The 11,411-nt window shown below is 45.0% G+C and overlaps 1 protein-coding gene across 3 annotated transcripts in view; it reads left to right on the top strand.

Moving 5' to 3' along the window:
- Positions 1-8,436, top strand: part of Rnf145 (ring finger protein 145) — a 46,899-nt gene extending 38,463 nt beyond the window's left edge. For all 3 annotated transcript variants that reach the window (XM_005368173.2, XM_026789799.1, XM_005368171.2), the window contains exons 8-11: positions 414-596; positions 2,665-2,812; positions 4,275-4,631; positions 6,814-8,436. In XM_005368173.2, the coding sequence (XP_005368230.1) occupies positions 414-596; positions 2,665-2,812; positions 4,275-4,631; positions 6,814-7,176 (1,051 nt within the window). In that variant the 3' untranslated portion in view covers positions 7,177-8,436. The remainder of the gene's footprint in view (positions 1-413; positions 597-2,664; positions 2,813-4,274; positions 4,632-6,813) is intronic.
- Positions 8,437-11,411: the final 2,975 nt, after the last annotated feature.

The raw sequence follows: 11,411 nt of genomic DNA, 5'->3' as shown, positions 1-11,411 counted from the left end.
AGAGAGAGAGAGAGAGAGAGAGAGAGAGAGAGAGAGAGAGAGAGATCAGTGAGATCCGTGTATAGATGACGCTGTGAGTCTGCACGCTCCATTGGCTATCTGGCAGCAGAAGGTTCTGTCTCAGTGGCAGTCTGCGTAGGAATTGTTCATTTGAGAAGCTTTTTTTTTCTTTCTTTTGTTGTATGGTAAACTCACTGCATGCTTTTGAACATGTAAGGATCTGTGTACCTCAGTATGTCGTGTCACACTGATGCAATGGGACACACAGTCACTTTGCCTACAGATAGGTTTTAGCCTGAAATGTCAGCGTAGCTATAAAACTGTGGAGTCAGCAGTCAAAGCCTCTGGAGTGCCTTCTTGGAACTCCATGGCCTTTGGAACATGAACTGACTTGTGCACTGTCTGCCTGTCAGGGGGATGACAGAAGGAGTCACTCTGCTGATCCTGGCAGTGCAGACCGGCCTTATAGAACTTCAGGTGGTCCACCGTGCGTTCCTGCTCAGCATCATCCTCTTCATCGTCGTTGCCTCCATCCTGCAGTCCATGCTAGAGATTGCGGATCCTATTGTTTTGGCGCTGGGAGCTTCCAGAGACAAGTAAGGAGCACCCTCATCCTCTTTGATCCTATTGCTGTACTTTTCCCACATACCGCCTGTAGGTTGAAGGAGAGTTTTAGAGAGGGGAGATGGCTGGAAATGTGCTGTTCCCTTGGCTGTTTACTTCCTGATAGGAAGTTTTTGACTTTGTGTCTTTGTATGTCATTCATGTGTTGTATTTGCCTGTGTGTGTATATGTACATGTGGAGGCCAGAGATGGATTCTGGGTGTTTTCCTAGATTTTTGTACCCCTGATTTATACATGAGATTCGATGACTGAGTTAGTCTAGTCAGCCAGCTTGCCATGGGGAATCTGGTTTCCATCTCCTGAGCACTGTGATTAGGCAGTTGCCTCCCTGGGGAATCAGAACTCTAGTTCTCAAACTTACACGGCCAGTGTTCTATCCCCAGCCTGTGTGTAAGAGTGCCCTGTAAGTGTATGAGAAGAGGTACGATTTTATCCTATGTAATGATAGTTAAAGGAGACGAAGTATTAGGGGGAAATGCAAGTGAAGAAGAAAGGATAAGAAGCATAGGTACCTACAGAATTGCAACCTTCTTTGATGGTCTTTTAAGAAGTTGCAACATATGGAGGGATGGCCTAATGGAGGCTTTTGATGCCATATGGGACCAAATAAAATTAGTAGCTGGATCTGTGTACATCTAGTATTAAGAACAATTTTAAATTATGTTTATTTTTATTTTTTAAAATTACTGTTTATTCTTATGTGGAGTATATGCAGGTATGCATTCACTTGTGTAGAGACCAGAGGTTGATGTCAAATCAGAGTCTCTTCTCCCATAGAGAGACAGAGAGCGAACGACAGAGGTCAATTGGGTCAGGCTCTCTTACTGATCCTGGAGCTCACTGATTGGCTAGACTGCCTGGCTGTCTAGTCCCCAGGGCCCTCTTGCCTCCACTTCTGCTGTTGAGATTATAGACATGTGGCCTAGTACACTAACTGAGCTGATGAAGCCGTGGCTGCAGCCATGGAATGCATTAAAGACCTAAAACCCAAACCATTCTTTCTTCAAAGATACTATCTTGCATACTGGGAATATTGACTTAGTGGCAGGGGGCTTGCTTAGATTGTTTGGAACTTTAATTAAAACAAATGTACAAAACTAATGATACTATTATGGTTTGTAGTTCATGCAAAGGAATTCCATAAAAGACTGGTTAAAACTAAGTCACTATTCTCTCCATCCATGTTCCATCCACGTTTTGATGCTTGGTTCTAGAACTACATTTGAATTATTGCTTGGAGAAAGCAGTCTTTTGGGAGGTAGAATTGTGAGAGCAGATTTATAAAATAATTGAAATTAGCATTTTAATTACAGTTTGTCAGCTTCGCTCAAGTGCTCCATCATCTCCGTGGGCAAACGTTTTGTAAAATTCTTTTAAAAGGCACTGTGGCTGCGAAAGTCATTTTGCTGGTGCTCGCCTCCTCAGCCGTGTCTCAGTTAATCCTAGTGATGGCTGTCAATTACAGCGACTGGAGATCTGATCTTGGAGTTCAAGGTTTCTCCATAAAGCATGTTGCATATTTAAGGGTAGGCTCAGTTGAAAGGGTATTGCATGGGACTAAAAATTGGGGTGCTCTGACCTAGCTACAGTCACTATTATGTTGTTTTTTGAGTGTCTTTTTAAGATACATTAATTAATTTTGCATATTAGTGGAAATGCTAGAATACTATAGAAAGTTTGTAAAGGACAGGAAAAACCCCAAATTGCACTCCAATAAAAACTAATTAGCAGGTGAGGTTCTTCATCCCTTCAAGATGTGGATCCAGTCTCCTGTTTGTTTCTTCTCTATCAGAACCAAATGCAAAGGAAACTTAGGGGGGAAGCCTTGCCTAAGGGTCTGGGCCTCCCACCCCCATATCCCCAGTGGTCCTTGGTAGTAAGGGGACCCCAGTAGCTACTGTGAATGGGAAAAGCTGTGAAAAAACCATCACCCGCCGAGAGTGCCTGCAGAGCTAAGGAGCGGGCCACCTTGCCTCACTGCTCTGGGGAGGAAGCCGATAGTGACTGCCTTGATGCTAAGAGACTCTTGTGTCTGTCCAGGAGCTTGTGGAAACACTTCCGTGCTGTGAGCCTCTGCTTGTTCCTCCTCGTATTCCCAGCGTACATGGCCTACATGATTTGCCAGTTCTTCCACATGGACTTTTGGCTTCTCATCATCATTTCCAGCAGCATTCTGACCTCTCTCCAGGTGAGCCTCAGACTGACTCCGCACTGCCTGGTTGCTCACAGTCCTTCCCAGCAGAGGAGTCAGACTCCTGGCGGTCCCTGTGCACTCTTTACTAGAGTGTTTCCATTTATGTGAGCACAGCTGGTTATGAAAATGCTAGATAGGCGCAGCTGAATATCTCTGGGGTCTTTTTGGGAGGGGGCAGAAATTCCTTTATGATGAGAAGCATGACACTTACATGTCATGAAGACACTGCTTTCGTGCATGTTACCGAGACCATGTGGTTTTCCATTTGTGGTAATGATACAAACATTTTGCTTTGCTTTTCTTTCATGGTGAAAATAAGATTATATTTAGAATTAGCCATCTGGACCAAGTTTAGGTGATCCCAGTTTTGTTGGCAGTGTCTGAATCATCATAATCATGAGCCAGCCGAACACAAGCCTGCTCTCAGTCCAGTCCGAACAGGCTGTTGACTGTGGCCATCGGTGTCATGGAGTTTTTACACAGCCGGTTTGCTCTGGTGCCTGTTGTCCTTGTCATCTACAGGAATACAAGTGCACCCACCATGTTTGCCTTCCATCTTCTTCATGACTGACTAGGTGGTCAGGAGAACTTGACAGTGGCATAGTGTTCAAGCTGATTTCTCCTGGACGAGCTCTTTTTGAGGGTGTTGGGGTTGCCTTCTATCACTGTCTGCTTTCTTAGCCTTCAGGGCCTTCCTTTTGGCTTTGGGAGAGGCTGGGGGCCTCCTTTGTTTTTGGTGCCATCTTGACAAAAGTGTATGTATATATATATTTTAAAAAACAATTTAAACCTTTCAGTTTATCTTTGCAAAATGATACAATGCAGAGTAGTCTTACAATCCTTAAATTGATAAGAAACTGTAACACTAAAATATCTTGGAGCTTGTTTACGGTGGGCTTTTCAAAGTATATGTCTACTCAAAAATACCCTTGTATATCTATACAACTTATGTTTGTACGCATATGATATATACTATAAACATTCATAGCTAACATATTATCACACACATAAACACACATGTTCATACATGTGAACAGCATTGTTCAGACACGGCAAGCTTATTGTGACTTTGGAGGACTTTGCTGCCTTTTCAGTAAGCAGTTAAAGGAAACGTGGTCCTGGAAGTGATGCTCTCAGACCTGTTGTGGAGAGCAGAGGAGCAGAGGGCTGAGGAAGGTCAGCGGAGAGCTGATGGGCGTGGGTGACCCTGAGGACACTGGTTACTTCTTGAATGCTGCTCCAACTGTGGTGTCTGCTGTCTCAGTAGCTGGCCACCATCACCCACGTGCATCACCTTTGGCTCTTTAGAGCATATTTTTATATTTCAGTCTTCCCTGGGTATGCTTGAGATTTTAAATATGGTACCCTAAAAGAACCAAGAGTGTGTTATTTCTTTAGACTTAGGGAGAAATGTTTTCTTATGATCAATTCTAATAATATACATACATTTTTCCAGGTTCTGGGAACACTTTTTATTTATGTCTTATTTATGGTTGAGGAATTCCGCAAAGAGCCCGTGGAAAACATGGACGATGTCATCTACTATGTGAACGGTACTTACCGCCTGCTAGAGTTTCTTGTGGCCCTTTGTGTGGTCGCCTACGGCGTCTCAGAGACCATCTTTGGAGAGTGGACCGTGATGGGCTCCATGATCATCTTCATCCATTCCTATTACAACGTGTGGCTTCGTGCCCAGCTAGGATGGAAGAGCTTCCTACTCCGTAGGGATGCTGTGAATAAGATTAAGTCTCTCCCCATTGCTACTAAAGAGCAGCTGGAGAAGCACAATGATATCTGTGCCATCTGTTACCAGGTGACCGGCTCAGGGGCCGTCTGTTTGGGTGGATCAGTTGGGGTGGCCCTTGGGGACTACAGCATGAACTGGTTTCAACGTAAATGTCCAGACACAATTAACTTCTGGATTTGGAAAAAATAATGGGGTTCATAGATTGGATTATTAAAGACCTGATAAAATATATCCATTTTACTTCTAAATTCAGTTTTAATATAGTCTTTCAAGTTCTAATTATTATTGTTTTCAATATTATTGCTCACCCATAAATAAAGGAGAAACAGGTTAAGTGTATTTTATATTTACTACTGAATACACACAGAGACACAGTGTTTTCACATATATGTATGGTTAAATATATCCTAGCAATCAGGAGTCAGCAACTTCTGAAAAGTGGTGTGCCAAAATTTTGACTTTTCCTTGTGTCTTCTGGGGGGTTGGGAGCAGTGTCTGGACTTAAAGCTGCTGAAGAGTGAATGCTGTTCTCTCAGATAATTCCAGTCCTGTGGGGTTTGGAGCATTGGTAGAGGCAGAATACAAGAGTACTGTTGAGGATGGATAGACAGACGGCCTCATGTCAAGATGATGGTTGCCCTCTAGTACAAATGAAAGATAATTTTAAGTCATCTTAGAAATTTATAAAGCCTAGAGTTTGGTCCTCCTGTGGGAGGACTCAGTAGCAGCATTTAGAATTAAGCTGGAGGTGTGGACAAAATTACCTGGCAACAGCTGCAACCAGGCTTCATGTAACATCACTGGGCGTGTAGGCTGGTGGCAGACAGCTATAGATAGTGTTGCTGTGTGTGAAGTAATGATTTTCCTCCAGAGCTCCTTGTAGTTCAGATGCTGTAGGGGTGTGTGTGTTTGTGTGTGTGTGTGTGTGTGTGTGTGTGTGTGTGTGTGTAAAACTACCAATGGCAGGAATTTTTCTCATAGTAATATAAAGCTTCCACTTTTTAAAAGTGTACCGAGAACATCTTTTTGTTTCCTTGCCAGCATTTGATGCACTGAGGAGTGTGGTCCTGAGTCTGGTCATGGTCCAATATTCTCTTTGTTTCTGAAGTGGACTCCGTGTCTTTTTTAGCCTCATTATCCTCAGAGCAAAGCACAGAAAAAATAAGTTTGGCACACTCGGCTTCGGCAGCCAGTGTCTAAATCTCCTGTGTTGGGGTCCAAGAGTCCTCTTTTTGTGTCCCCTGTTGTCACCACTTTTTTTGAGGTGCTGGAACTACCTGCCGCTCACACATGGAACACGAGAGTTAAGTTGCTTAGCTTCCCGGCTCCCTGCTTCAAAGTCTCCAGGGTGTTACCAACTCTTGGCAAGGAATTTTGGGATGTTCACACTTCCTTGTTTAAGGATATTAAACAGTACCTGAAAAAGAAATCTTCAGATTTTAAATTCCTGTCGGGCCCTCCGTCCCTAAAGAATATTAATATCAAAAGAGAGTGTCACCGTTCATTGGTTTCTATGATTGTTAATCTTGAGTAACTGTAAGTCATATGAGGGCCTTGTTCTAAGTATAGATTTATGGATCCTGGTTCAGATTTTCTAACTTAGTAGATCTGGTATAGCCCAAGAATAGGTTGGAATTCTTGAGGTGTGCTGGTTTACACAAAGTGATTTTAAAATGTCTGTGCATTGGCCCTAACACAGTTGCCACTTCCTTGCCAACTCTCTGGTGTTCCATGGCTGAATTTTGTCTCCTTGCATATAGTCTCCTCATGGACTAGTCTCTAGCTGCATTGGTGCATAGTCGTGGAAAAAGTCCTGTCTGTTAGATTTTTTCCGAGGCTATAATTATCTGTCTTACCCCAGTGGCTCGCATCTTTGTACTGCGTAGTGTAACCTTCGTGTTTCCTGTTTAGAAGACGGTTTCTTCTTCACTTTGGGTTGTGCTCCCTTTTGATGTAGTGTCCACAGTGGTTCTTACATACTGGACAAGGGCAGCAACTTTATTAGTGGTGTCAGATAGCTCCAAGGCCTGGGCTGCAGGGTTTCTGTTTGCAATTCAAAGAGATGCTGGAGTTCGAGACCAGCCTGGTCTACAGAGCGAGTTCCAGGACAGGCTCCAAAGCCACAGAGAAACCCTGTCTCGAAAAACCAAAAAAAAAAAAAAGAGATGCTGGAGTCAGGGCCCTTGGGATAGTATCCTAAAGGTTAAATGGTTGACTTTTCTGAGGTACCTCTTTCAACCTCTTTCAGGACATGAAATCGGCCGTGATCACGCCCTGCAGCCATTTCTTCCACGCAGGCTGTCTTAAGAAATGGCTGTATGTCCAGGATACCTGCCCTTTGTGTCACTGCCACCTCAAAAACTCCTCCCAGCTCCCAGGACTGGGGACGGAACCGGCTCCACAACCTCCTGCAGGGGCTGAGCAGAACGTTGTCCTTCAGGAAGGTCCCGAACCCCCTGACCATGAGCGTCCACCAGGGACTGGAACACAGGAAGGTTCTGGGGACAGTAGTGAACACAGCAGAAGCTCGGCTAGTCAGGAAGAGGCTGTTGACCCCAGAGAGGATCCTCAGAGTACAGAAGGTGGAGCGTGTCCTGCTGAGTCCGCCTAGAGGAGAAGCAGCAGGCTTGGAGCTCTGCACCGTGGAGAAGGGCCGCCCAAGGTGGAGCTCACGCTCAGATCCGAGGAGTGGATGTAGGAGAGGATGAGGCAGGGCCCTGCCTGACATTCCAAGGATCTGTTCCAGGGGTACTCGGTGGACACCACCTGCTTTCCAGCCCACTTCGTGTTGTAGGAGAAATTTTGCAATGTACACTAATCAAAATGTATTTATATGTTCTATGCTGATGTTTTGTGGAGGTTTGCCAAGAAAATTCAATCTCAGCAACTTCAGGAGTGGCCCCTGATTTGCGAGGGATAATGAAATCAGGTTTGAGTTTTTGGAAGGGGCCAAGAGGACAAAGATCTGGAGGTCAGCATGGGAAGATGCAGGCAGAGGTGGAACTGGCTTTTCCTTTCCCATGGGACAGGATCACTCTGATTAGAAAGTATGGGTAACAACCAGCCCTTTTCTCCGCTCCCCTTCCCCTCAGCTGATTGGAACCACCAGGTGATTTTGTCGTTTTCTACAGCACCACAAATGGAATCAAAGATGTAGAAGCATTGACTGCAATCCAAGATGGAGGCACGCACCCGTCACCATGTGCTTCAGAGAAGGGGTGGGCGGGCAATGGGCCCTTTGGGGGACATTCATGTCACCTGAGACCCTTGGACTTGATGCTGGAGTCTTCATATTTTGATGTATATGGACCTTTTGTTAATATATTGTATACTTTGTTGGCTGTGTGAGGTAAACTAAAACTCTAATGAACACTTTGGAGTCCACTTTTAAAAGGGAGGCCAAAGTGGGAGGAGCTTTAGGGCACTGATGAAGGCCCTGGTGTACTGTTCAATCCTGTGTAATGTTTCATTCTCGCAACTGAATCAAAAGCAGTGTTAAATTCTGGCAACGTTTGCACTTGGGGAATGAGTACCTAACTGTATGATCCCACCCTGCAAATGCCACTTTTGAAGCTGTGAATGGACTTTGCTCCCTTTCTTTGACAAGGATGTGTCATATTTAAATTTTTACATTCATCATGGCTACAGGTAGAACTGGGGAGGGGGGGATGTCATTTTTTTATGGGATTTTGATATGAAAAGAAAACTAGTCATTTATTTATACAATAAGCTTGGCTCAAAAAAAGTGTATTTCAGACTTGGTATTCCTACTGTGGGATGTGGTTTTCTTTTTCTTTTTTTTTAGTAGCAAATTTGGATGTAAACTGACAGACATAGCTGAATGTCTTAATAAATTTAAATTTGAAGATAATCGTGTTGTGTTCCTGTGCTGTGTTGTGCTATCCCTTCCATGGGTTTCTCCTCTGAACTCCCTCACCACAGTGCGCTGGCCTTGAGGAGGCACGGTTGGTTGGCTGACTTCAGACAGCTGGTGTGTATCCTTGGCGGCCTAGGCCTTGATGTATAGAGCTGTCTGCCCTTGGGCGCAGAAAGATCCGAGTGCCGGGGTTAAAGCTGTGACCAGTGACATAGTTTTAATATCACATCTTTAATTATTCTTTGAATTCCATACATTCAAACGGTGTACCTTGTTCATACGCACCCCACCTCCCACCTCCCCAGCACTCCCAAGCATGCCCCAGCTTCATGTTCTCTTTCTCTAGGTCCCTGTAACCCACTGAGTCTAATCAGCCCTGCCTGTTGGAATGGCGGCTGATTTTGCTGGCTTCATCTTGTGCAGGTGACCAGAACCATAGTGAGGTTCATGAGTACAGCGACCACATCACATCCAGCAGACTGCATTTCCCAAGACTCCTCCTCACCCTTGGGTGCACGCATGCTTCCTGCCCCCTCTTCAGTGATGGGACTCTTGAACCCTGGTGGTAGCATCCCAGAAATGCTGGGAGCTTTTGCAAAAACAAGAAAACAACCTGACAACCCCCACAAAAGACAAACTTTTCCCATCATGGCTCCAGAACTACCGAGTCAGCTGTGGAGTCAGGAAATGAACTCGAGATTTCCCAGGTCTTGCTAGGCAGACACATTTCGTTTCTCCCATCTTTAGAGAGCCTGTTAGAAAGCGAAGCAGATGGCTCTCCCTAGTGGCGGTGAAGTTAATGTTGAAGAAGTAGGTAGGTGTTTTGTTTTGTTTTGTTTTGTTTTTGACAACTTGCCGAAACCTGTTACACATCAGTGGCTGTGACATCCTGAAGTTTTCTTCCAAGGCCTGGACAGAGATGCTCTCACTAGCCAGCACTCAAGTAGGACAACTAATTTTATTAGTACATTGCTGTGGCCTGCGCAGCCTGGATAGCCGAGACTGGCGGGGGGTGCCGGGATTGAGACGCAGAGGCTTCTTTTCAGGTGGAAGAACAGCAACCTTTATTTTGCCCAGCAACCTTTTATACCTCTACTTCTGTGGAGACCCACCAGCCAGAAAGAACACAAACATCCTTGTCAATTACAGACCACAAGGAAGTTCCCCTACCCGTCAGGGGGAGTGAGGACAGCTGGATCACAACAGTACATGATTTTCAAAAGTTTGGTGTTTCCTTCTGACTCCTTCAGACCATTGGGAACCTCGACTTAGCGCTCCCTGTTCTGATACACTGGGGTAGTATCTTAGAGAACTCAACTCTGCCAGCCGTCTCCACCTTGTAGGTTATGGGGACTGAGTGCAGGTTGTTAGGCATGGCTGCAAATGACGTCACCTATTGAACCCTCTTACCCTCCCTTGTTTTTAAAGTTACTTAGATTTGTGTGTGTGTGTGTGCGCGCGCACGCACGTGCACCCAGCCCAAATGTGGGGATCCAGAGGACAACCTGTGGGAGTCAGTTCTCTCTTACCAGGTGGGACTCAGAAATTGAACTCAAGTTGGCTGACTTAGTGGCAAGTGTGTCTCCCCACAGCAGCCATCTTGGTAATACTTCCCATATCACAGCACACTTGACTCAGGATGAAGACCTACTAAAATTTAACCATCTAGTTAAGGGAGAAAAATGAGAAAATAAAATTTACCTTTAGTTATACTTAAAGTAATCAATGTCCCTGGTAATGCGGTGTTCTATGTTACTTGTGATCAGTATGCTCACAAACTTATTTTTTTTTCATCAAATTATGAAGCTGGACCTTAAATTCATAGCTCACTGTTATAAATTCTTATGCTAGTTCCCAGCATGTATTTTACTTTGTGCTGTTTTTCGTTTTCTAAAAATTGTTTTAAAGTCACAAAGTCAGGGCAGGAACTGCAGGGTCCGGCTTCCAGCCCCTGGACTGAGTGCAGAGCTCCTGAAGCCCCTGGTTTGATTTGGATTTCTCCTCCTCACCCCCACCACATGGTTTGGAGATTATATGTATATGTATGTGCTCTTCAGGAGTTTCAGCTTCATACAGTGTATTTTGATCATATGCACCCTTTCCCCAACTTTTCCCAGATTCAAGCCTCCTCTATCTACCCAACTTTTTGCCCCCCCCAAAAGGAAATCCTTCAAGATCAATCTTGCCACCCATATATTCCATATATTCTATATTCTTGAATGTGTGGTCTTCCACTGGAGCGGGGCATGTTTTTAAAGACATCTGTGTTGCATTATAAACATTTTCCTGCTTTTACATACTGCTTGTTTGGAAAGTAGCGTGTTAATAGAATAAAGCTCACACATCACCTCATTTAGGAATTCTCCGGATTCGTTTCACGTCTGATGTTAGCAACTCACCCCTACCAATAAGCATGCCTCCCCACCCAAGGAAGTTTACCCTTCCTGGGCTTCCGGAATTGAAATACATGCCACACGCTTTCGTGATGCATCAGTTAGGGCTGAGCTGTTTCTTCCCTGCTTTGTCCTTAGAGACGGAGCACGGGGCCGGGCGGCGGTGGCGCACACCTTTAATCCCAGCACTCGGGAGGCAGAGGCAGGCGGATCTCTGTGAGTTCGAGACCAGCCTGGTCTACAGAGACGGAGCATGGCACATCAGAACCGGGTTTACCTGTTTATGGGTAAGACTTGGTTAGGACGCAGCCATAAATACGTAATGCAAATTATGGAACTTCGTTTAGTTCCTCGGCCACTCAGCATTGTTTCATCTCTCTCCTACAGTGCATCCTGCGTTTGGCTGCACAATGTGTACAAGGTACCGTTTTAGAAAGTGTTGAAATAAGAGCGGCTGGGCTGCGTCCCCAGGCACCCAGCCGCCCACACGGCTAGCTTAGCTTATGCCCCGAAATAATTACACGGAAACTGTATTCTTTTAATCACTGCCTGACCCATTAGTCTCAGCCTCTAATT

The sequence above is a fragment of the Microtus ochrogaster genome, unplaced genomic scaffold, assembly GCF_000317375.1.
Source record: "Microtus ochrogaster isolate Prairie Vole_2 unplaced genomic scaffold, MicOch1.0 UNK30, whole genome shotgun sequence".
NCBI classification, from domain to species: domain Eukaryota; kingdom Metazoa; phylum Chordata; class Mammalia; order Rodentia; family Cricetidae; genus Microtus; species Microtus ochrogaster.
The sequence above is the reverse complement of the archived record's forward strand: the minus strand, read 5'-3'. Positions and strand labels throughout refer to the sequence as shown.